This window comes from Geotrypetes seraphini, chromosome 1 (assembly GCF_902459505.1).
Source record: "Geotrypetes seraphini chromosome 1, aGeoSer1.1, whole genome shotgun sequence".
In the NCBI taxonomy this organism is placed as follows: domain Eukaryota; kingdom Metazoa; phylum Chordata; class Amphibia; order Gymnophiona; family Dermophiidae; genus Geotrypetes; species Geotrypetes seraphini.
Window position 1 is genome coordinate 338,854,328 of NC_047084.1, and position 26,681 is coordinate 338,881,008.

Consider the following 26,681-nt stretch of genomic DNA (forward strand, 5'->3'; position numbering starts at 1 on the left):
TACTTCTAAAAGCTACTCATTGTACTTTAACTCCTAAATTGTTGCAGGCTATGGACCCGCTCTCACAATGCAGGGCAGGATTAATTCGTCGAGGGCCCCTAGGCACACAAGTACAGTGGGCCCCCTGCCCCGCCCCACCCCACCATGCGCCCAGGTGGAAACAGGAAGCTACATCAGATGGAAGCTTTTTGCAAGCAGCACTTCTTGCAAAATTACAGTTCCCGTTGCCTTTCTTACCTGCGTTGCTTGCTTGTCTTACTTTCCATCAATGGGGAGGACCGCGTTGCTGATCGATGCTGGAGGGGCCCATCGCCGTTTGGAAAAAACAATTCAAGTTCACTTTATTTTTGATGAATCGCCTATTTAAAACATTCTAAGCGATGTACAATTAAAAACAAGTTATAAGAGAACATACAATCATATTAGTAATACATTAATAATAGCGAAAAAAAAAATAAAAATCTGTTAAATAATTACATAAAGCAGAAAAGATCTCAATACATAATGTTAAAAACAAACATGAAAAGAGGGAAAGGGGAAAAGTTACAAATTTTTCTCTTGGTGGAGGAAAAAACATAAATTAGGGAAAAAAACAAAGGGAGGGGAAGAAGATAGAAGAAAGAGAGAAAAAAAAAAAAAAAGCTTAATTAATCGATAAAGGCATCATTGAATAAGAAAGTTTTTAAAAGAGACAAGATCTCTATCCTTTCTGATAAAAAGAGGCAGAGTGTTCCAGAGTTGGGGAGCTAAAACAGAGAACATATCGTTTCTTCTTGTTCCCACAATTTTTAAGGAGGGGACCGATAATAACTCTTGTTGTGACGATCGAAGGGATCGATTTGAATGATATGGAATAATGTTGATGCTCTCCTTCATCGGGCCCACCCCTGACCATTTTGGGCCCACCCCTGACCATTTTGGGCCCTAGGCACATGCTTACTTGGCCTATTGGTTAATTCTGCCCTGTCACAATGTCTCTAAGTTGCCTCCTTTCTCATTCAATCTATTTGTGGCACTTACTTCCAAGGACCCAGTATAATGCCTCATATTCCGTGTTTCTTAACATCAGAAACTTCTATTAACAGATGCCTCCAGGTATGCATGAGGAGCTCACCTGGATGTCCTTCACACTCAGGATTCATGGATTCTACATGAGAGATCACTCCATATCATTTTCTTGAAGCCATTTGCACCGTTCAATATAGTCTCCTGCTCCTACTACTTCTACTAGAAACATAGAAACATAGAAAGATGACGGCAGAAAAGGGCTATAGCCCATCAAGTCTGCCCACTCTACTGTCCCACCCCATTAAGTCAGAGTGCTGCTCGACCCACGTAGAGATCCCACGTGGATGTCCCATTTATTCTTAAAGTCGAGCACGCTGGTGGCCTTGATCACTTGCACCAGTAGTTTGTTCCAGTGATCCACCACCCTTTCTGTAAAGAAATACTTCCTGGTGTCACTACCAAATCTCCCTCCTCTGAGTTTGAGCGGGTGCCCCCTTGTGACTGAAGGTCCCTTAGGAAAGAATATGTCGTTTTCCACCTCGACACGACCTGTGACGTACTTAAATGTCTCAATCATGTCACCCCTCCTCCTAGCCATCTGCTACTTAAGCAAGGGTGTACAAACACTTTTCCTCTTGTCAAGAACCTAACAGGAAAATGGAATGCTCTGACAGTCAATTTCAACAGATTCCTTCAGCCTCACAAGTGGTGACTTAGTTCAGCTCTATTCCATCAACTCTACTTGACTTGGAGATCTCTACAGTTAAGTCTCTTCCTCTCTGCCAACAATCACAACCTTTAGCATTTCTGTTCCAGTATACCCTCTCCTCATCGTTTTGATTCAAATGAATTTCTTCCAGCCTGAACAAACCAGTTCCTACATGCATTTCCTTCATTTCCTACAATCTAGAAATCCTTATTCACATTTCAGCAGAATCCAATCACCATGATTCTCGTGGCTCAACAGGAACTGAGGCATCCCTGATTACCTTTACTTCTTCAATTCATTGTCGAGGAACCAATTTCTCTTCAAACATTTTTAATTGTCTTGACTCAGAGGGAAATATCTCTTCTGCCTACCAATCTACATTATCGGCACTTTATAACTTTAGTCCTGGCTCCCCATGTGTAATAACTGCCATTTCTCTGTTCCAGTTTCAACCACCATAACTTCCTATGCACAGCTCTCCACACGGTGATACTACTGCTTCATGTGGACACAGTTTATCTTTTGGTGTCACCTACAGGACCTGGCTCCAAACATATGTCCTATATCATCAGTGCTGTATTACCTTTTCCATCTCTCTCATACTAAAAAGAAACAACAAACAAAAACACTTCAGTACATGCTTATCTCAAGTCTATCAGTGCCTTACTTGTGACTTTCAGCACCATATCTGTTACTTTCTTGCTTCGTGAAGGGTCTCATGATGTCATGGAGGGGCATTTTTGGGGAAAAAAAATCTAAGTCCAACTTGGATGTTTCCAGCTGAACATCCAAAGTTGGAGGTACAAAAATGACCATAAAAAATAATTTTGGCACACTAATGTGCATTTCACAGCTTTCCATTGTTTCACTTGCATATTTTCTCCGGGACGTTTTGCTTTAGTACAGCTATCCTTTTGTTTATCATGTGGCATTTTAATTGCAATTTTAGTTCTCTTAGGTAATGGTTTGATAAACTTAGGCTTTTTCCGATTTGTGCACTCCTTACGCACACTTTTCCACCTAGGCCATTGCACTTGTTGAGGTGCTTTTTCTTACCTTGTATCCTTCAAATTTCATTTTTTAGTTTAGCTCTACATTTATCTGTTTTTTCAACAATAGAGTCAGCATAAATGGCTCGCTTTGACATTTAAATAACAGTTATTATACAAAGCCTTTTTCATACAATGTGCACCCATATTCCTGTTTTTCTTTATGCACGGTTTTCTAGACATTGACACATACCAGTCTGCAGCTCTTTTCAGAGATATTAGTTAATTGTAAACCTGGTTCTAAGAGAGAGGTTGTAGAGGCTCGGCATTAAAGATAGTTTTCACAGCAACTTGTGTCTGGGAAAGGTAAACTTTGGTTTCAGTAGGTTATATCATTGTAGTTCTCAATTTTAGCTCGACAAAATCAATTAGGCAATAGTGTAGCCTTTAGAGTCTCTGTAGGGTTTAATACAAAACAGTGTTTTAGCCTAGATTAGTGTTTTAGGTTGCATTTCAGGGCATAATATCAGATTAGGGCACAAATAGCTGTTGAGGAAAGGCTCTGGTATTAATTTAATTCCCTCTCGCCCACCCCAAGGCAGAGCTTTTTGATTTATAGGCTCTTCAGCCAACCAGGAACAGGGCATTACTTTGGTAGGATTTTTCTGCCCTTTCTTTATTCTTCCAGGTGTAAGTACTTCTGCACCACAATATGGCTGGGAAACATCGTATCATCAAAGCTGCTGCTCAGGTTACAACTTCTGTCTCTGTGCAGACAAAAAATGTTACCCAGGCAGAGGGAGTGGTTCCATGTGCAAGCTCTCTTCAGCTTTGATCTCTCATGAAAGACGTAATGAAACTGAGAGAGGAGGTGGTAAGACTGAGAAGAATTTGTGAGCATGAGAGGTACATCGTTGAAATGGTTCATGAGGCGTTAGATTTTAAGTAGTAGGGAAGCAGAGGCTGTACGGAGGGAAAACATCTGGACTCAGATTATGGAACACTGCAAGATTACCATATTTCCCTGCATATAGGCCTCCCCATATTTAAAAACCAGAAGATAAGCCGCCTCATGGTATTAGCCGCGGCTTATTTTCCGGTACCTCCCTTGCCTTTTCAAATCTTCCAGCCCACGTCCGATACCTTTTTCTGAGCTCCCCTGGATCGCGAATCTCTAGCGGTACAGGGTAGCCGCGATCTCTTAAGCATCCGGCCTGCCCTCGCACCGCCCGCTGAATGGCTGACATCAGCTCTCGTGGGACTCGCAAGAACTGACATCAGTCACTCAGCAAGCAGTGCGGGGGCAGGCCGGATTCCGAAGAGATCACGGCTGCCCTGCACCGCTGCAGATTTGCTATCTGCTGTCTAGGGGGGCTCCGAAAAAGGTACCAGGGGTAGGTAGGGATGATTTACAATCACTGTATAGACCGCCCCATATAACTAAGCCATTTGTAAAACCCATATTTAGATTGCGACCTATATATGGGGAAATATGGTAATACTGTGACACCCCCCCCCCCGCCCTTGAACTGAAAAACCGCTATACTGTCCTGAAAGTGGAGGAGATGAGAGAATCCCAAGGAGAAGAAGGACCAAAGCTTGAAATCCCAAATATTACTGGATCCATGAACACTAGGAGATGTAAGGTAGTGGTAGTTGGTGATTCCCTTCTGAGGGGTACAGAAGCATCCTTCTGCAGACCAGATATGATGTCACAAGAAGTATGCTGTCTGCCTGGTGCCAAAATCCAAGATGTTAAGGAGAGCTTGACGAGACTTATCAAGCCTGATGACTATTATTCAATGCTGCTCATCCACGTTGGCACTAACGATAATGCCAGTTACTCCTGCGAACTTATCAAAAGCGACTTTGTGGCTCTGGGAGATAAGGTGAAGCAGTCAAGTGTGCAGGTGGTATTCTCGTCCATCCTCCCTGGCAAGGGTAAAGGCCAGGGCAGAGAAGCTTGCATCCTGGAGATTAATGTATGGCTACGTGGATGGTGTCGAGAGCATTTTGGCTACTTGGACCATGGGATGATTTTCCAAGGGCTGCTGAGGAGGGATGGTGTGCATCTATCAAAGAAGGGAAGAAGTGTCTTCGGCAGTAGGCTGACTAATCTATTGAAGAGGGCTTTAAACTAGAAGTGATGAGGCAGGGTGATCAAAGCCCCAGCTGAGTATAAACCCTCAGGTAAGTAAATCACTGAATACCTCTACATGGATGGAAAAATGGGGCAATGTCTGGAAAGCAGTATATACTAATGCTTGAAGTATGGGAAACGAGATTCTGGCTCTAGAAGCTGTGATGGAAGAAAACGAGTTGGATATAGTGGCGATCACAGAGACCGGGTTATAATCTGTTCAGGAAAGACAGGATAGGAAGAAAAGGAGGGGGGTAGCATTATATGTCAAAGATCATATTAAATCCTCACAATTGCAGGATCTGTAGGGAAAGGAAGAGGCACTGTGGATCAATTTGGAAAGAGGGAATGGTGAATATATTTACATTGGTGTGATATAAAGGTCTCCTTCACAGACAGAAGAAGTGGACAGAGGTTTAATAGTAGACATTCAGAATATATCTAAAAAAAGGAAAGTTTTACTAACATCTCGGATGTTGATTGGGGTATCCCTATTGCAGGGTCTTCTAGAAGTAGAGCGATCCTGGATTCTCTACAAGGAGAACTGTTCCAGCAGTTGGTAATGGAACCTACACGGGATAGGGATCATACTTGACTTAGATTACCTACTGTAACATCATAAACACTTTCCCCATTTGCAAACACTATCTGGCATCCAGTGATAACTGCATGGTATGGTTTAATATTAAGATGGGTGATAGAGAGGGCTCTTTCAAAAGCAAAGGTTCTAGACTTTTAAAAAACTAACTTTGTTCGGATGGGGAATTACATCATGGAACTGGAAGGATGGAGTGGAAATGCAGTGGTCAAAAATGAAAGGAGTAATTGTAAGAGCGGCAAACCTTTGTGAGACAAATAAGTAAAAGTAAGAGGGAAAAAAAGGCCACTTCAGTTCTCAAAGTAGTTGTTGAGAAAGTAAGGAATAAGTTAGCTTTCATAAACTACAAAAAATCACAGAAAGAGGAAGACAGGCAAAAATATCTGGAAAAGTTAAGAAAGGCTAGTTGTGCAGTCAGGAAAGCAAAGATGCCAATGGAAGAAAAAAAAATAGCTGACATGGTAAAACGGGTGTCAAGACATTTTTTTAGATATCTTAGTGATAGGAAGAAGTACAAAAATGGCATTGTGAGACTCAAAGGTGAAGGGGAGAAATATGTAGAAACTGATAAAGAAAAGTCTGAATTGCTTAACAGATATTTCTGTTCTGTGTTCACAGCTGAAGCACTGGGAGCAGGACCACAAAAGACAAACATGAATAGGAATGGAGGAGTGGTAGACCCTAAATGATTTTCAGAGAGTTGTGTTCGTGAGGAGCTAGCTAAGATAAAGGTAGACAAAATGATGGGGCCGGATGGTGTATATCTGAAGGAACTTAAGGAAGTCCTGGTGATTCAGATGACTGATCTTTTCAATGAATCTCTAATCGGGAAGTGGTACTGGAGGACTGGAGAAGGGCAGATGTGGTCAGTCCACTAAAGTGGAAGTACGGAAGAAGTCTGACTTCTGTGGTAAGCAAATTAATGGAAACACTTTTAAAACAGAGTATGGTGAAGTTTCTGGAATCATGTGGATTACAGGACCGGAGGCAACATGGATTCACTAGAGGTAGGTCTTTTCAGACAAATCTGATCAATTTCTTTGACTGGGTGACCAGAGAATTGGATAGAGGGAGTGCGCTGGATGTGGTGTATTTAGATTTTAGCAAAGCCTTTGACAGTGTTCCACACAGATGTCTAATAAATATAGTGAGTGCCCTCGGGATCGGCCCTAAAGTGACAGGCTGGGTCAAGATCTAGTTGAGTGGAAGTCGACAGAGGGTAGCGATCAATGAAGATCCCTCTGAGGAAAGGGATGTTACCAGTGGTGTACCTGAAGGTTCTGTTCTTGGGCCTGTTATTTTTAAGATTTTTATAAATGATATTGCTGAAGTGCTGTCGGGTAAGATTTGCCTCTTTGTGGATGATACCAAAATATGCAAAAGAGTAGACACCCAGGATTGTGTGAATAACATGAAGAAAGACCTGGCGAAGCTTGATGGTCTGAAATTTGTCAATTAAAATTTAATGGTAAGAAATGCAAAGTCATGCATTTGGGCTGCAAAAACCCAAGGGAAAGGTACAGTTTAGGGGGGGTGAGGAACTTCCGTACATGACAGAGAAGCAGGACTTGGGTGTGATTGTATGCAATGATCTTAAGGTGGCCAAACAGGTAAAAGGTGACGGCAAAAGCTAGAAGAATACTAGGGTGCATAGGGAGAGGTATGGCCAGTAGGAAAAAGGAGGTGTTGATGCCTTTGTTATAAGACTTTGGTGAAACCGCATTTAGATTATTGTGTACAATTCTGGAGACCGCACCTTCAAAAAGATATAAAAAGAATTGAGTTGTTTAAGAGAAAGGCTACTAAAATGGTGTGTAGTCTTCATGATAAGGCTTATGGGGACAAAATAAAGATCTCAATCTGTATACTTTGGAGGAAATACTGGAGAGGGGAGATATGATAGAGATGTTTTAATACCTACGTGATGTAAATGCACATGAGTAGAGTCACTTTCATTTGAAAGGAAGCTCTGCAATGAGAAGGCATAGGATGAAGTTAAGAGGTGATAGGCTCAGGAGTAATTTCAGGAAATACTTTTTTACAGAAAGTGTGGTAGAAGCGTGGAACAATCTCCTGGAAGAGGTGTGGAGACAGAGATTGTGTCTGAGTCAAGAAAGCCTGGGATAGACACGTGGGATCTCTTAGAGAGAGGAAGATATAATGGTTACTGTGGATGGGCAGACTAGATGGGCCATTTGGCCTTTATCTGCCATCATGTTTGTATTTTTCTATCTATCCCCTGTAGATGCCCCTTCCCTGGTAACAGCCAGCACAAAACAGTCTGCACTTGTGGATTCGTGCCCCGGCTCTCAAGAGGACATGCCTCTCCAAAACTCTGACTGATGTGAATCTCTCAGGCTGGAGGGCTTATTGCAGGGATCATTCCATCCAAGGCCAGTGGACTTTTCCCTAGAGAAGCAGAGACTTAGAGAGGACATGATAGAGACTTACAAGATCATGAAGGGCATAGAGAAAGTGGAGAGGGACAGACTCTTCAAACTTTCGAAAACTACAAAAATGAGAGGGCATTCGGAAAAATTAAGAGGGGACAAATTCAGAACCAATGCTAGGAAGTTCTTCTTCACCCAAAGGATGGTGGACACCTGGAATGCGCTTCCAGAGGGTGTAATAGGACAGAGGACGGTATTGGGGTTCAAGAAGGGATTAGATAACTTCCTGAAGAAAAAGGGGATAAAGGGGTATAGATAGAGGATCACTATACAGGGCCTGGACCTGATGGGCCGCCGCATGAGCAGACTGCTGGGCACGATGGACCTATGGTCTGATCCAGCAGAGGTACTGCTTATGTTCTTATGACTCTATCAGAAGGACTGGTCAATCAACTGTCTAGAGCTACGGGCAATACGGTTGGTGCTGAGAGCTCTCCAAAACATCCTGGAAGGGAAAGCCGTGAGGGTGTTGAAGGAACGTGGGATCTCTTAGAGAGGAAGAGATAATGGTTACTGCGGATGGGCAGATTGGATGGGCCATTTGGCCTTTATCTGCCATCATGTTTCTATGATAATGCCACAGCAGTAGAGTACATGAGTCGGCAAGGAGGCACCAGAAGTGCTCCTATGAGTTAGGAGGCTCAGATGCTGTTGTGGTGGGTGAAAGTGCACTTTCTGGCTCTATCCACTGTGCATATTGCCAACATGGAAAATGTGCAAGCAAATTTTTTTCAGTTGCCAAATCCTAGACCTGGGAGAGTGGTTGCTCTTGCAGAGAGCTTTTTGGCTCATTCTGAGTCTCTGGGACAGAGTAACGATAAGACTTGATGACTTCAGCCAAGAACTTGAAAGTCAAGAGCTTTCTTAGTTGAACAAAGCTGAAAAGCATAGGTTTCTATGCTTTGGTTGAGCCTTGGCCAACTCAGAAGCTCCTTTACACATTTCCAATGGTAGGTTGAGTCATCCGCAGGATAGTGTCTCATTCTTGCCTTGTGATCCTAGTGGTTCTGGACTGGACTCGCCAACCATAGTATGTGGATCTGGTCCGTCTTCAGAGAGATGAGAAGGTCAAGCTCCCTCTTTGAAACTACCTCAGTCAGGGTTCTGTTCCTATGGAGAACCCCTAGCGCCTTGGTCTTACAGAATGGCTCTTGAACACAAGGCCTTGATTCAAAGAGGATGCTCTGACATAGTCATTGCCACATTTTGAAGTCTAGGAAGCCCTATACTATGGTGGTTTATACCAAGGTCTGGAAGGCTTTCCAGTAGTGATTGCCAGAGACCAGGTGGAGCAGTTGCATGCTCCTATTCGGATGGTCTTAGCCTTTCCAACGTGGAACTTCAATGTGGTGCTAAAAGGGCTTGCTGAAGCACCTTTTGAGCCGCTCAAGGATGCGTCTCTTCTGGACCTTATGGTCAAGACAGTATTCCTTGTGGTGATTGTCTCAGCCAGGTGTATTTCAAAGTTGCAGACTCTCTCTTGTAGAGAACCCTTTCTCAGGATCACAGAAATGGAGTCTCCCTCCATATAGTTCCTTCCTTTCTTCTGAAACTGTGTATGGAATTCCATGTCAACCAGGAAGTTGAACTGCCTGCTATTTGTTCCACTGGGTTAGAAAAGAGGGATAGATCTTGCAGAAACTAGATGTCCAAAGAATCTTCACTACTTGGAGAGCACCAATGACTTCCATCTTTCTGAACATCTGTTTGTCTTGACTAGCCAATCCAGGAGGAGCAAGCTGGCATCTATGGCCTCTATTACCAGATGGATCCACATGGCCATTTCGTTGATTTATATTGCCTGTGGCAGGACACTGCTGGTTTTTCTGAAAGCTCATTCAACAAGAGGTGTTGCCACTTTGTGGGCGGAGTCTCGAACGATTAATCTGGCCGAAATTTGTAGAGTGGCCACTTAGTCATATCTTCATACCTTTACTAGATTTTACAGAGTGGATGTGGTAGCTCGGTCCGATGCCACATTTAAGGCCTCAGTGTTGCGGATAGGCTCTTCATCCCACCCTAGATGTTGCCATTGCTTTGGTATGTCTCCTTAAGTATTGATTCTGGAGGGATGTAACAGAATGTTAGATTAGGTTTTTACCTTTGGTAATCTTTCTTTTCATCCCCAACGGAATCAATACGGCCCATCTTCTGTACCTCAAATGTTCTCCTTTCAAGCTTCTTACCAGCAGACAGGCCTTGTGGGGCATCGTTCTGTATATGTGGGTCCATATCTTTACTGAAGGCATGTTTCCAGTTTGTGCTTGTTGCACATGGCAGGTTGGTTCCATATGATTGCCATGTTCTTGCCTTTGTTTCATGTTGGCCATTTATTAATTGTTCTTTTATATTGCAGAGCAGAACAGAATGTTATCGTATAGTGGGGTGATTCCCTGTGCCCCCTTTTTTAGCTATGCTTTGTTCCAGTGATATTCGGTTGCTTTTGGACATCACTGCAGGGGGTGGGAAGAGCAGGAGAGAAAAAGTGTGTGGATTTCTGCAAGACCCGGTTCGCAGGTTGAGGTAAAACATCTTTAGTATTGATTCCGGAAGGGACTAACAGATTACCAATTGTAAGACGGATCACAATGAATTCAACTACTGGAAACAGACCCAGTTAAACATAGTATACTACCAAATACCTTAAAATTCAATAAACAGAAATCACAATCAATTTCAAGATAGAAATTTCTTAAATAAAAATGTTTTTAAAAGCTTCCTAAAAACCGTATAACGAACTTCTGATCTAATTAAAAACAGTAAATCATTCCAGATAAGAGATGCCTGATAATAAAAAGATGTATTCCGTTGCGTAATGGACCTAATTTGTTTTGGGGAGAGAAATAGAAAGTAAAACTGCTTCCTTAAAGCATGTCCTAAACTGCCTACACATAAGGAGACTAATTCCAGCAGATACGATGGTCCTTGACCATATAAAGCTTAAAATGTGTCCTTACGTATATTGGCAACTAATGTAATTTAATAATATATGATGTAATGCTTTCATATTTAGAGATTGGAAAGATCACCCTAACTGTATTGTCTGTAGTCTCTTCAACAACCCCTGTGCACATCCCAGGTATACAACTGTAATTTGCCCTGAACATGTGAATAAGGTATGGGAAACTCCACTTTGGACAGATAAGGAAATCGTTGGTGTGGGTGTGGTAGGACGACTTCAAGCTCAGTTTCCCAGTTCAACTGAGACACAACATGAATTTAAAAGTACTGGTAGATTCCCCACTTTTCAAAATTATGCACATGCTTAGATTTATACAATCTTTAACTAGGGTTACCAGATGTCCTGATTTACCTGGATATATCCTCTTTTTAGAGGACTGTCCAGGTGTCCGGACAACTTGGTAACTTTGGAGGAGTTTGTCCATGTATGGTACAACCTTCCCCACCTACCTCTTCTGAAATTTTCAATCTTCGGGCAGGCCAGCAGCTTCAGCAAGGTAAAACTGCTGCCATGGGCCTGCCCTGGAAGCCTTCATTCTGCAGCTGTCCTGCCTGCGTGGGAACAGGAAGTTGCCACTGCTTGCCCTGGCTTGGTAGCGTGGAATGTTGCTACTCTTTTGGTTTTTGCCAGATACTAGTGACCTGGATTAGCCACCGTGAGGACAGGCTACTGGGTTTGATGGACCATTGATCTGACCCACTAAGGCTGTTCTTATGTTCGCTGAAGCAGAGGTAGATAGGGGACAGCCATGGCTGGAGAGACGAGCCCGGATCCAGAGAGGGAGTTGGGGAGGAGGAGAAGAGAGAGAAGCACCTGCGGGGTGGGGTGTTGGATGGAGGGAGGGGGAGAGAGAAACATCCGTGATGGGGCAATTGGAGGGAGGAAGGAAGAGCTAGAGAAGCACCCATGGGAGAGGGAAGTTAGAGCATGCATTAAAAAGGTACACAGGGTGGGAAGGGGGACTAAGGAGATTGTTGAAGGGTGGGGGGGTGGGAATAGTGGGAGGCAGAGCAGGGATGGGGCCATATGTCCTATTTTTTTTTTTACCTCCCAAATATGGTAACCCTATCTTTAGCAGGCTGAGAGATGGGGGGGGGGAGCTGTTTTCTTTGTTCTTGTGCTTCCCTATATATTCTGGCAGGAATTCTGTGCAAAAAAAAAAATTGAACTTACTGTGCACAATATTTTAAAACTCTGCAAAGTTTATTTGTAATGTTTTATGTTATGTAGAATTCCCCCATCATAAGGCCTGAAATCCCTCCCAGCCTTTTCCTTTCAGGCTCCAGCCTCCTCAGTTCTCTCTCTCCCTTTAATCCCAATAAGACCTGTAATTCTGTCCCCCAAAGTCTACCACATGCAGTACCTCCAGCCTTTCCTTCTTTCCCCAGCTATCTTTCCCCACACCTTCAGGTTTGATTGTCCACTTAGCAGTGGCACATTCACCCCTTTACTCTAGCTCCTTCTTATTTTCTGCCACAGGTAGCAGCAGCTCTGTTCACAGTCTCTTCCACTCTCCAGCTGAGCTCCTGCGACAAGGAAGAAGTGAATCATTGCATGTTGGGTCACTTTCACTCCTGTACTTCGTTTGGTTCATATAAACAGTTGGGTTGAAGCTAGCACAAGAGAAGGAAGTGATCCAATGTGCAGCAGTTCGCTTCCTTTTCTTGTTGTAGGAATTTAGTGGGGGAGGAGAAGAAAAAGCAGAGCCACTGCTGCCTATGCTGAATTCTGCACAAATTCCATGCTGTGTAGTTTGCATGGAGTTCCTCCAGGAGTACCTTTAATAGCAGTACACTCACCTGGCAGGAGAACCCATGCTCATCCGTGCTTTGCTTCCTGTGGGGTTCAAAGAGGCCTTAGTCATGTTACTGGGCATTTCTTTGCTGGAATCAGCTGAGGCTGAAATTGGTACCCTTCTCCCCAGGGACATGTCAAAGGGGGGTTGGGAGGGAGGGGGAAGTATAGAAATAAGGGGATAGAGATAATTTTATTTTATGTTTTGTAGGTTAATTTTTGGAAAATGGTATGTGTTCATAAATATCTAATTAATTTTACATATTTTTATTGGATTATATATTTTGAAGATAATTTTCAAATGATTGATTTTGATCCCCTGGGCAGATGGTTCCATATAGAAATGAGCATGGGAAATAATACCCTGGTATTATTCAATGTGTATGCCCCTAATTCGAACCAAATTGAATTTTTTAAAAAGGTACAACAATTGATTCTCCCACTGGCCGCTTCTAATTTAGTAGTGGCTGGAGATTTTAAAATTTTCCTATCGTGTGTCCCAGATGATAGGACATTCCAAAAATGTCGTTGCCATCGTATGTCCCATACTAATAAAGAGCCAGTAACACAAAATATTTGAATTTACAGACTTATGACTTATTTACATTATGTTTACAATAGCCGTAAATGATAACGGTGAATAATATAAAACTTTGCTAAAATAATTACGATTGGAATCAGCGTAACATAAAATGTATTACGAAAGGAAAAGGTTAATGCTGTCATGGATCCATTAATGGATAAAAAAACCAAGCAAAATTATGAAATCATTAGGTTTAGATAATTTAGTGCACTCTTGTGATTTGAAAGATATATGGCGGATACTTCATTTTAATGATCGGGAATTTTCTTTTTGCTCACAAGTTCATAAATCCTTTTCAAGAATAGATTATATTTTTGTCTCAAATCAATTAGTACAACAGGTGACACAAGCCTCCATAGATCCAATTATTTTATCTGATGATGGTGGAGTGTGGATCAAATTTAAATTTGCTGAACAAGATAATAGTAGATCTGTTTGGAGATTCGATAATACATTGATTGCGGATTCAAATTTCCTTGAAGAATTACAGTTAAAGATGGATGAATTCTTTCAAATTAGCATTTCAGAAGAAATTTCCATAGAAATACTATGGGATACTTTTAAAGCTACTATGAGAGGCAATATTATCTCATATTCTGTACATATTAGAAAACAACTTAAAAAACAATTTGATAATTTGGAAAAAAGAAATTAAGAATTTGAAGTCTAAATTGATTAATAAATGGGAGCAAAGTACTCTTCAGGCTTTGTTAAAAGCAAAAGGCTAATGAAATATCTTCAAAATTGGTAAGGAGAGATTTGTTTTCACAGCAGACTCTGTATTATGAAAACTCAAATAAGGCTGGAAGATTATTGGCAAATTATCTTAAAGCAAAGAAAAGAAGAATAAAAATTATTGCAAATAAGGATGAGAAAGGATACACACATTCTCAAATTGGATATATATTAAATCAATTCTTAAAATTTTATAAAGAGCTATATTCTTCTGAGCCTTATGAAGATAGGAAAAAGGATGGACTAGAATTTTTGAAGTTAATTAATGGACCGAAAATTCCTGATCATATAAAAAAAAAAGTTTAGAAGAGCCTATATTATTAAAGGAATTACAAACAGCGTTGAAGTCTCTTAGAGTTGGATCCGCTCCAGGTGGTGATGGTTTTACGGTGGAATTTTATAAATCATTCCAAATTACCCTGCTACCTTATTTATTAAATTTATATCAGACTCAACTAACTAAGGGTTGCATTACCGGTACTATGGCGGAATCTTTAACTATAGTTTTGCCAAAGCTAAATAGAGATCCCACTATAGGCCTATCTCTTTAATTAATGTGGATGCAAACTCTTGGCTAAGACCTTAGCTATACACTTGGCTAAGGCTCTCCCTTTTATTAATGATATGCACCAAACTGGATTTGTTGCTAAAAGACATTCATTAAATAACACCAGATTGGCTTTTCATATGTTAAATTTAACAAAAGCCATGAATGATCCGGTTTTTTCGGTGTCTTTGGATGCAGAGAAAGCCTTCAATCGGGTGGAATGGACCTTCATGTATCAAGCATTGGAATAGTTTGGTATAAGCTCAGGATTTATACAAATGATTCAAACATTCTATAGCTCCCCGGCTGCGAGATTGTATATTAATAATAATTTATCAGAATGTTTTCACTTGCAGAGGAGAGTTAAACAAGGTTGTCCACTATCTCCTTTGCTTTTTGATATTGTACTAGAACCCTTGTTATTAGCTATTCAGCAAGTGAAGGAGATACAGGGTATTCCTTATTCAGTTCGGGAATATAAGGTATCTGCTTATGCAGATGATATATTGCTTCATTTGAGAAATAACCATTCCATGTTTACTTGAATTGATAGAGAAATTTGTTAAATTTTCAGGATATAAGATAAACTGGAGCAAATCAGAAGTTCTTCCACTAAATGTATACTGTACAAAGGGCTTGTTTGATCCATTCCCCTTTCTATGAAAGGAGGATGGAATAAAATATTTAGGTATTAGGATAAAAAATACTCTGGAAGACACAATGAAAGATAATGAAAAAAAATTATTACAGAAGGTAACAGAAATGTGTGAGCAATGGAATCCTTTACATCTTTCTTTGTGGGGGAGAGTTTAAACAATCAAAATGATGATCTTGCCTGTGGTTTGTTATCAAATAGGTATGATACCAATGTTCTTTCAGGGGTCCTTTTATAAAAAATTAAATTGTATTATTACAAAATTTATTTGGCTGGGTAAAACTCCTAGAATTGCACTAGTATCTCTACAAAAGCCAATTACAGAGGGTGGGGTAAATTTTCCCAACTTTTATAGTATCATCAAGCCTATATTTTGTGCCAAGATATGTATTGGGTCCTCCCAGAGCTCACTGACAATGCCCCAGATTGGTTGTGGTTGGAATGGCGACTCATGTTCCCTCTACGTTTATGTCATGTTCTTAGCATTAAAATGCCTAGATTATATAAAGAAAATAGAATATTAATGGATACATGGAAAACTCTGCGATATGTCAGTAATTTAACATCTATTCCAATCTATAAATCGACAAATTAAACTATATGGTTAAACTCCAAGATTCAAATTGGCGGATTTAAGGTCATCTGGAAGCATTGGATGATAGCAGGTATACGGATTTTAGGTGATGATGTTATTTCAAATGGTAAACTCCTTGATTTTTCACAGCTGCAACATAAATATGGTCTTAATAAATCACAAAGCTTTAGATGGTTGCAGCTGAAGCAGGCTATTCAGGCAGGGTTCCCTGAATGGAAAAACCTTAACAATTAATATAGTTTGGAATTTTTATGCTTTCAGGTGGACTTCTTGGGACACCAGGCCGCCCAGTGGTTTAAATTGATAAATGTATTTGTAAATAAAAAACCTAAAACTGGACTTAGGGGTATTTGGAGCATTGAGATTAAGCAAATTTCTGCATCTCAATGGCAATAAATTTGTTCTTGGAGGATGAGATGTACAGTATCCGCATCTATGAGACAAACTTGGTTTTTCCTTTTACATTAGAGCATTTTGGACCCCAGTTAGATTACAGAAGTTAAACAGCTCTAAATCTAATAGATGCTGGCATTGTACTCTTGAGATAGGGACACTAGATCATTTGTTATATTATTGTCCCTTTATCTTGACCTTTTGGAAATCAATTTGGACCCAAATAAATTGTTTATTGGAGAACCCTGTAGCTTTATCATATGATAACAATTCTATTCGGTATGTCAGTGAAAACAAAGAGCCAAATTTCATCAAACAATAATAAGCTTTTATTGATTATGACAGGAGTCAACCAAAAAAACTCTGTGGAGTGACGATGTTCCTAAATGGACTTTATTAGAAAGTGTCAAAGTCCCACGTACTCACCTTTATAGGACCCCAGGGACCCCTGAAGAAGACTTTTTGTCGATAATGCGGACCATGTTGGGTCCTGTATCCCTAGCAGACTAGGTCCTTTAAGGCTCTTATGTGGATGATTTATTTTTATGTGGATGGAATTATTTTAGGTGGATGATTTCAGTGTACCTTTGGAACTTTGACACTTTCTAATAAAGTCCATTTAGGAACATCGTCACTCCACAGATTTTTTTTTTTCTCTGGATTTTCTTCTTTTTGGATATTTCGGGGTCAATTCCTTTTGTTTTTTGCTTATGACAGGAGACGCCATACAACATATCACAAATAATTGGAAAAATTGCAGTAGACTTAATTACAGTTTTTGGTGGAATTCGTTCTGTCACATTTATAAAATGGAAAGAACAATAGCAATACAAAAAGGGAATTATAAGAAATTTAAAGAGATTTGGGGGCCATTGACAAATTATAGTAATGAATAGATACCATTTTTCCATTATAAGTACAATGCAAATGATAGGGTGGGAGGGGGGAAATTCTGAATTTTATTAAATGTTTAGATCAGTAGAAAATAATTTTTTATAGGATATATTTGATTACATATGATATGGTAGGGATGGGAGGGAAGGGGTTAATTTTATGTATTAATGTTAAATATGAAAGAAATTCAAGTGATGTGTTCAATTTCAATTGTCATTTATTGATGCACTTGTTGTAAGATGTAAAAATGAATAAAGATTTATTTAAAAAAATTTTATATTCTAAATGGCAAAGAATTAACTTGCCTACGGCAAGAACATGAATTTAATTTGACTCAAATAGGCTATTAGGTTAAATGCAAAATGATTGCCTTACAGTAATGGAGTAGAGGAGGCTTTGGAGGAACCTGTTCATGAGCCCGAGCCTGAACCAGAATTGGAACCAAAATCAGAAGAGCTGAAATGTGAAGTGGAGGAAAAGAACTTGGAAGAACTGGAAGAAAAGTCTCCTTCTCCACCTCCTGTAGAAACTGTTTCTTTACCCCAAGAGCCACCGAAGGTTAGATGAACATCCAGTTTCTTTTTTGTAAAACCTAAGTATGATATCATTTGTTCACAATATTGAAATATCATTTCCAGAGCTACTGTAATAGTTTTTTAGGTATACTAAAGAGCAAACTTATAGTACATCTTTTGACCTAACTCATATTCATAAAAAATCACCAAAATGGCAAGGCTTAAATTAATTTTCTGATCTATACAAAAAAGCGATCTTTGTAGTGAAGCATCTTTTCTATAGAATACCTTATTTTTGCAGTTCTAGCATTAAGTAAGCAAACTTACAAGTTAGTGATAGAGGTATTTTGGTAATAGCAATATTAAGATTTGGTAAATTTTTAGGTTGTTACAGCTTGTTCAGTTAAGAATTTAAACACTTTCCCTAGCTGTATACTACTAGCTCACACTCCAAAATATGTATCTAACAGTAGGACATTCAGGGTTGCTTCAGAAACTTCATGATTGTAAATGTTTGATGAGATGGTTTAATTCCAGATTAGTTAAAGATCACCTTTGTGCACCAGTTCTAGTTCGTCCCTTATTTGTAGAGGTAAACTCTAATATGCTGCTTGTTAATGGTTCCTCTCTGTCCTATTAGTCCATAACAAGTTTTTTAAAGTTACCATACTCAGCATGTCTATAGTGAGTGTTAAAATATCACACACTACTGTATTATGTCAAATGTTTGTTTTTCTGCTAGAATATTTTTTAGATATTGAAAAAAAGAACCATATGAGTCAAACCAGGGCAGGTAATTTGTTATGAGCTAGGGATCAGATTATGATATTAAAAGTGCAAAGGGGTGGGACTTAGTTTCCAAGTTTCTGCATTTCCCTTAGCACTCACTCCCTGATCGCATAAATGCAGCAGAGATTGTGTGCACATCCTTTGTAATAGATATGCTACTGTATGTTTAAATATGTAAACAATCTAAAGGGTAAGCTTATGGTTAAAAGGGTGGGGAAGGTGTAAACCCAACAGCCTGTTTGCATGACCTAATGTGTTCAATGTCTACTTTGCATAAGTTGGCTGATACTAAAATACTCACAGCTCTGTGCTGTTTTTTAATGAGAAAAATTACATTTTAAAGGCTAGTTCTGTGTATTGATCATGCACGTATACAGGCTACATTAGCTGCTAGTGTATTGCTAAAAGCTGCTACAGATGGTGCATCTTTAGAATCTAGTTTCCCTGTAGAAATATGGTTTTTCATTATTAGTAGCCTAGGTTTGTTGCATTTCCTGCAGGCTTTCTCCTGGGCTTCAGTGACCAGTAAAAACCTGCCTCCTAGTGGTACTGTTTCTTCCTCTGGAATTCCACCCCATGTTGTTAAAGCACCAGCCTCACAGGTAACCAATCTGTGAATGCATTAGATTGTCTCCTCCACAAACTGATTAAAGCTATTTGTACAAAGATTGAAATTGTTTAAATTTTTACAAATTTATCATGTCTAATAATGCATTCTGTGTAAATGTCAGGCAGTTTAGTTAAACTAAAGAGAACTAAACTTGGTTTTGAATTTGATTTACCTTGCAATTTTGAATCATGCAGGTTCATGTAATGGTTAGAATTTGAAGAATGACATGTCTTTCTGTTGATTTTGATTTTAATTTATTTAAGTATGAGTCTAAGCTGCCCTGAGCCCAGGTTGGATGGGTGGACACAAATTTGAGTTAGAAATAAAATTTAAGTATGCATATTATTTTTAATGGAATACTTTGGAAACCTGCCACCATGTGGCTGATGGTAAAGGATTATTGCATACACAAATCAAGTTGATCTCTCAGGACAGTACATTTTAGGTTAGTTTGTTTCGCATTTTAACAGAAGGAAAAAAAAATTGTAGAGCTACAGTAACCTGTTTGTAATTTCACTCCATATTGTGGCATCCACTGAAATGTTACTCATTTCTTATAGTACTCCCTGACAATCAGTGGGGTACCACAGGATATACATATTGAGTTTGTCTGCCATTTTAATAGCTTTCCATGGTCCTCACTTTACAAAAGAGGCTGAGAAATAAAATTGAGTGATTTTAAGTACCTGTAGCTGTGCTCCCATTATATTTATCCTTTGAAGCTTATATTTGTCAAGGCAGACATTTAAGGTGGGGCAGGCGGTCATTTTTGCTTTATGCAGTACCACCTGTAATGAGTCTCTATCAGGAGAAAGCTTTGATCAGGAATGGCCCAATTAGTCCTTAAGTACTGGGAACAGCTTTGGTATTTGCTGCGACCATGGTTATGCAAATGAACTGAACCTATTCAAATCAGCACTGTTGTATGCCAGTGTTTTAAAAATATTTATTAATAGTCCAAGCTTTTGTGGCTATTAAGAGTGCTGTTAGAAATCTGATCTAAAAATGAAGATACTAACCGCTGTGTTTCTTTTGGTAATGCTTTGCTGCTGATATGGGCTATGCAACAATTGAAACTTTTTTTCCTGTTGCTATGAAATTTTGGGTTCATTGGTGCATTCTGCATGCATAACTTACTATATCTTAGAATACAGTAATTGAAATGGTACTGGTTCTAGAGCTTATTCCTCACTAGTGTCCTCTAAAGGGACATGATGGTTACATGGGGCCTTGTGAAAGTGATGAAAAAATCTCAAAAAGAACGGAGTATTAACATAAGGGACTTTTTACCGTTTTGATTTGTTTCTTATAGTATTTTATCTGTAAGACCAAGTATGAAAGTATTAAATTTGAGGGCATTCTGTTGAGACAAGCTAAAACGTGTAGAATTGCGTTCCATTGGGTTTAGCAAGGTAAAGCCAATCTTTCATTTTTGAGACAGATAAAAATAAGTGCCAGCAACTACTGATAGGTGTTAATTACACAATATATTTGTTAGCCATTTTAAGCAGAAACTGGTATACTCTCCATGTACAAGACAGTTTCTAGTTGCATGTTTCTAATTAAAACTCTGGTTTCCTTTGTGATAATTGTTTATGCCAGGTATTTATTTAATAAATTTTGTCTAATTATCTTTCTGTTGTAAATAGTATTTTGCTATAATATGTTTTCCTCCTGTTCCAGCCAAGGGTTGAAAGCAAGCCTGAAACTCAGGCTCAGTCTCCTCGTGTGCGGGAACAGCGTCCTCGAGAGCGGCCAAGTTTTCCTCCAAGAGGACTGAGGCCAGGTAATTTGTTTAAAAAAAATATATAGGTTGTTGTTAGAGACTTTTTGAAAGAGAGGGGTCTGATCTTTTTTTTTTTTTCTATAGCAGCTCGTACCTTTTCATTGGTTGTTAAAGGTGAATTCATTCAGGCACCATATATGTTGTGCTATAAATTTAAAGGAAGTTGTCAAGTTTTGCATAGTGCTGCAGTTTTAAACTACTTCCAGCAATTTTCAAAGTAAACTGGAATGTCAAGCTGACCTATTCTGCCGAGTCCAGTCCTAGTGCATGTCTCTTGAGACACATTTTGTTGATCTTGTGTCTTCATAATACATAATGACCCCAGTAGTGTGGCGCACCATGGCCAGAAACTGTAAAACTTAAATTAAAATAGTTAGACATGCATGATATAGTTGAATAAGTAACAAGTGCTATGGAAATAGCCACTAGGATCATGAGAAATGAATGTCTTGCTGCTCTCCAGAGGATCTCGGCGATCAGGGTCCGGAGAAGAAACACATATACTGTAGAAGCTTTAGCTGTGGCCAGAGATGCACCAAATCATTGATGCCTGCTAAGAACAGGGAACACTTTACGTTCTGATGCAGCACATCATCAAAGCATGGGGGATAGGACTCAGCTCCCATTTCCCCTGGTCTTAGAGTGTTCCAGCTGAGAAAATCCACTTCCAGAACCACTACCACCACATTCCAAGTTTTCTCTTGCTTAGTAGTGATTCAGACATTATTTGGACCTCCCTGCCCCTTAATGTAATGTAATGTAATTTGTAATGTAATGTAATTTATTTCTTATATACCGCTAATCCGTTAGGTTCTAAGCGGTTTACAGAAAATATACATTAGGGTGCATTAAAATTATAAGTAAGATAGGTACTTAGAAATTCCCTTACTGTCCCGAAGGCTCACAATCTAACTAAAGTACCGTGAGAGTAATAAAGAAGAGAAAAATAGAGATAGAGGAAAAGATAAGAAAATAAACATTCTGACAGGTTGAAGAGAGGAGAGATAGGAATAGATGCAGAAGGGAGGAACCGTTGAACAATAGAATTCTGGGGAAATTTAAATGATAAAAATAAAACAAAACAAGTGGCAAAACAATAAATGAGATTAAAATAATTCATAACAGGGGAAGAAGCCATTGCAGCACTATGGGAAAGGCCCTCATTTCAGGTGATTGCTGGACCAAAATGCTTCCAGTTATGATCACCAGTACTGGTTAAGTCTCCCTTGGTTATGGGTTCCCTTGCCTCGGAGACTAGTGCTGACCGATTCAGGGAAAATTTTTTGATTCAATATGGTTTATTGAATTGATTTTTCAATTCAATTCACTTTTCCTACCCAATCAGGTGTTTTTTCCAAACATCCTGGCAGGTTAATTTTGTAGCTTCTTCACTCATCCCACCCTCTCCAACCCCATGCCGGCTCTCTGATGTAAACAAAATAAAGACTTTTCCTCTCTTAGGTCCTAGCTCATGCTCACTGTCTAACACCTGCTCTGGCGGGATGCACATTTCAAATCTGACATATTGTTATCACAAAATGGGAAATAAAATTATGTTTCTACCTTTTGTTGTCTGGTCATTTTATTATTCAAATCATGTTGGTCCCAGGCTCTGGTTTATGTTTGTCTTCTGTTAACTCACTCACCAGGGTTTCCATCCCATTTGACATTTTCATCTTTCTCTGTGCTCATCATCCATTTTCCATCTCTGTACCTTCCCTTACACTGCCATATCCAACATTTGTTTCTTTCCCACTGTCTCTCACCCTGCCTTGTGCTCTAGATCAAACCTCTCTATTCTTCTCCATGCAGCACTCTCCTTTCCTCCCCTCCATTAGGTGCAACATTTCTTTCTCTCTCCCCATGCACCATCTCTCCCTGCCTTCCACCCTATGTTCTACATTTCTCCCTCTCTCTTCTCCATGCATGTCTCCATCCCTTCCACCATATATGCAGTATTTCTCCCTCACCACTTCCTACGTCTGTTGCATCTCTCCCTTTCTCTCCACCCCATGCCCAACAATTCCTCCTCTCCTCTCATCCCCCTGTGCAGCAGCTTTTCACCCCTCCCTCCCATCCTCCTGTGCACACCTCCCAACTGACTCTTATCCTCCTTCAGGCCTCCTAAAGTAGCAGTGGCTGTGGCCTGCTGGCAGAGGCAGTGCGGTGAACAGGCAGCTTGTGGCCTGCCCTGTCAGGGTTTCACACTGCTGCTTAATCAGTGATGCCATCAGTGACACAGCAGAGGGAAGCCCCCGGAGGGGAAGGTCAGGAACAGCCATTTCAGACTAGCTTCTGCTGACCAGTCGCTGATATTGCTTTAGAAAGCATGTCAGGACTCGCTGAATTGGTGAATCCGATTTGTTTAGAAAATGAATAGATTCGAATCAATTCACAGAATTGAATCAGTGAATCGGGCAGCACTACTGGAGACTCATATCAATGGTCACAGCTACCCCACTGGGGGAGAAGGAAAGAGGTCAAGAAGGATCCCCTTGAACAAATTTCTGGGATTGTCCCACCAAGCCATATTCCAGAGGAAGTGGCCCAGAAAGTGGGAGATAGAAATATAGAAACGTGATGGCAGATAAAGGCCAAATAGCCCATCCACAGTAACTATTATCTTTCTCTGAGAGATCCCATGTGCCTATCCCAGACCCTCTCAAATTCAGACACAGTATCTGTCTCCACCATCTCTTCCGGGACACTGTTCAGGCATCTACCACCCTTTGGGAGTGATATTGACGACATGGGTCAATGACTGGTTAAGCGGTAGAATCAAGAGGGTAGTGGTTAACGGTACCCCCTCCAATACATCGGAGGTGACCAGTGGAGTGCCACAGGGATCGGTCTTGGGACCGATCCTTTTCAACATATACATAAGAGACCTGACTCAAGGGCTTCAAGGTAAAATAACACTATTCGCCGACGACGCCAAACTATGCAACATAGTAGATAACAGCACCTTGCCCGACAGTATGGAACAGGACCTGCTCTTATTGGAACATTGGCTTTAATGCCTCGACTTGGCAGCTAGGCTTTAATGCCAAAAAATGTAAGGTCATGCACCTTGGCAGCAAAAACCCGTGCAGAACTTACACTCTGAATGGTGAGACCTTAGCTAGGACTAGGGCAGAACGTGATTTGGGAGTAATCATTAGTGAAGACATGAAAATTGCCAAGCAGGTGGAGAAAGCTGCATCCAAGGCTAGACAAATGGTGGGATGCATCCGTAGAGGTTTCGTCAGCCGGAGGCCCGAAGTCATAATGCCCCTGTACAGATCAATGGTGAGACCTCATCTTGAATATTGTGTTCAATTCTGGAGACCACATTATCAAAAAGATGTGCGGAGAATCGAGTCGGTTCAGCGAATGACCACCAGGATGGTCTCGGGACTCAAGAACCTTCCATATGAGGAAAGACTGAATAAAATGCAACTATACTCGCTCGAGGAACGTAGAGAGAGGGGGGACATGATTGAGACTTTTAAATATATCACGGGCCGCATCGAGGTGGAAGACGATATCTTCTTTCTTAAAGGACCTTCAATCACAAGAGGTCATCCGCTGAAAATCAAAGGTGGGCAATTTCATGGCGATGCCAGGAAGTATTTCTTCACCGAAAGGGTAGTCGATCATTGGAATGAACTTCCATTGCAGGTGATTAACGCCAGCAGCGTGCTCGATTTCAAAAAGAAATGGGATATGTATGTGGAATCTCTAGCCGGGTGAAGTCTGGGGGTGGGTCATTAGCGTGGGCAGACTTGATGGGCTACAGCCCTTTTCTGCCGTCATATTCTATGTTTCTGTAAAAAAGTATTTCCTTAGATTACTCCGGAGCCTATCACCTCTTAACGTCATCCTATGCCCTCCCATTGCAGAATTTCCTTTCAAATGAAAGAGACTCGACTCATGCTCTATTACATTACGTAGGAATTTAAACGTCTCTATCATATTTTCCCTCTCCTGCCTTTCCTCCAAAGTATACAGATTGAGATCTTTAAGTCTGTCCCCATACGCCTTATGATGAAGACCACACACCATTTTAGTAGCCTTCCTCTGAACTGACTCCATCCTTTTTATATCTTTTTGAAGGTGCGGCCTCCAAAATTGAACACAATATTCTAAATGAGGTCTCACCAAAGTCTTATGCAGGGGCATAAATACCTTCTTTTTCCTACTGGCCATATCTCTCTCTACGCAAATTAGCATCCTTCTAGCTTTTGTCATCACCTTTTCAACCTGTTTGTCCACCTTAAGATCATCACATGCAATCACTTCTGGTTCAGTAAGGCTTAGTGAAACAGCAGTGCCCTCTCCAATAATCACTTGGGTCCTACCTAGGGCTCTGCTTCCAGTATCACTGTCATGGTCTCCTGTGCACACAGCTCTATTCTGAATTAGCAGCTTCACTGTGCGCTCTGAGGATAAGCAGAGCTCTCTGCCTGGTACTGAAGCACACTCAAGTTCTGGGAGGGTACTAGATAACTCTTGGCATAATTCACTAACCACCCAAGCCACTCCAGTAGATGGATCATTTCCATTGGAGTTGCATTCAGATCTACTTCTGAATCAACCTTGATTAAGTCAACCAAGTGAAAATACACCTGGATCCTCCTGCTTGTGGAACTCCACTACCACTGCTATCATAATCTTGGAAAAGTTTTGAAGTGCTGTCAGCTCACAAAGCATAGCACTGAACTGAAGTACCTGCCTAGGATGCTGGCGTTCAGGCACCAGTTGTGAAGGGACAAACCTGGAAACCCCAAACCAGGAAAGGGGGGGAGGGGGCGCTACACGCAGGGCTTGGGAACCTTCAAACCGAAAAGAAGTATATGCACAAACTAACCTACAGAGTGAAACACAGAGATTAAAACAGAAATATTTCCAGCTGTATAATAGAAATATCAAAAGTGCAAGCAGAATTATTTGGCCAAGATATTTAGGCAAATAAACCTTTTTCAAAGTTTCTGTAATGCCAGAGCACCCATGCACTAACAGGAGGAAAAAATACAGTAAGATATCCAGATGCATTGAAGGGAACAGACAGAAAGGCTCAGCCATACTGGAGGAAGAATAAAGCTATAACTAGTATCTCTGGGCAATCTAAAACAGTCCCATTCAAAGTCTCCAGATTTCCCTTCATCAATAACTAGTCATCATAGCAATATATGAATGTTTTATTGTTTTAAATGAAAGCTAAAAACGAGATCCTCTGTCCCAAAATACAGAATTTCTCAGTTGCCTTATATAATGATACAAATCTGTGATTTTCCATATTTACTCCCAAGAAAATGCATGATTTGTAGTAATATTTATATTTAATTACATCACCTGTTACATAATATATTCCAAGCATGTGTAGTTAGCAGACATTGGTAGGTAAAAGTTCAGAACTTGACCTCTCACAACTTCACACACTTTTGCAAGCGTTGCCTGAACCATGTATTGCAGTCTATCATTCTATATCACTGTAACATCTACATACCCTTTCACAAACTGGTTCTCTACAGTACCTAATGAGCAATTTTAGAAAGGTTACATTTAGTAATCTCCTTTCATTTCCCCTTTTCTGTAGGTTATCAGTGGCATTAAATGGGGGCACTTGAATGCTGGCTTCTGTACAATTCATAACAGCAGAAAATATAGGTTTATAATTTCCTTCACTTGTAGAAGAAGTGCCTCTGTCAGGTCCAGCAAGGTAAGAATCTTGCCTGGCCTGACTGAGGATATCACTGATCAAAAGGTCTCCACCCAGAACTGTGGGACTCAGAGGGAGATGCTGACCCCTTTTAGATCCAAGATACAGATCACAAAATGATTGAATAGCTGCTCTGGGAACTGGCTTCATGACATAGTAGATGATGGCAGATAAAGACCCGAATGGTACATCCAGTGGCTCCATGACATAGTAGATGATGGCAGATAA

The 26,681-nt window shown here is 40.4% G+C and overlaps 1 protein-coding gene across 3 annotated transcripts in view; it reads left to right on the forward strand.

Annotated features, from left to right (window-relative positions):
* G3BP2 (G3BP stress granule assembly factor 2) overlaps positions 1-26,681 on the forward strand; it is a 156,276-nt gene that overhangs the window by 77,256 nt on the left and 52,339 nt on the right. For 2 of the 3 annotated variants that reach the window (XM_033960415.1, XM_033960424.1), the window contains exons 7-9: positions 17,430-17,610; positions 18,857-18,958; positions 20,650-20,752. In XM_033960415.1, the coding sequence (XP_033816306.1) occupies positions 17,430-17,610; positions 18,857-18,958; positions 20,650-20,752 (386 nt within the window). The remainder of the gene's footprint in view (positions 1-17,429; positions 17,611-18,856; positions 18,959-20,649; positions 20,753-26,681) is intronic. The other variant, XM_033960433.1, reaches the window with a different exon arrangement.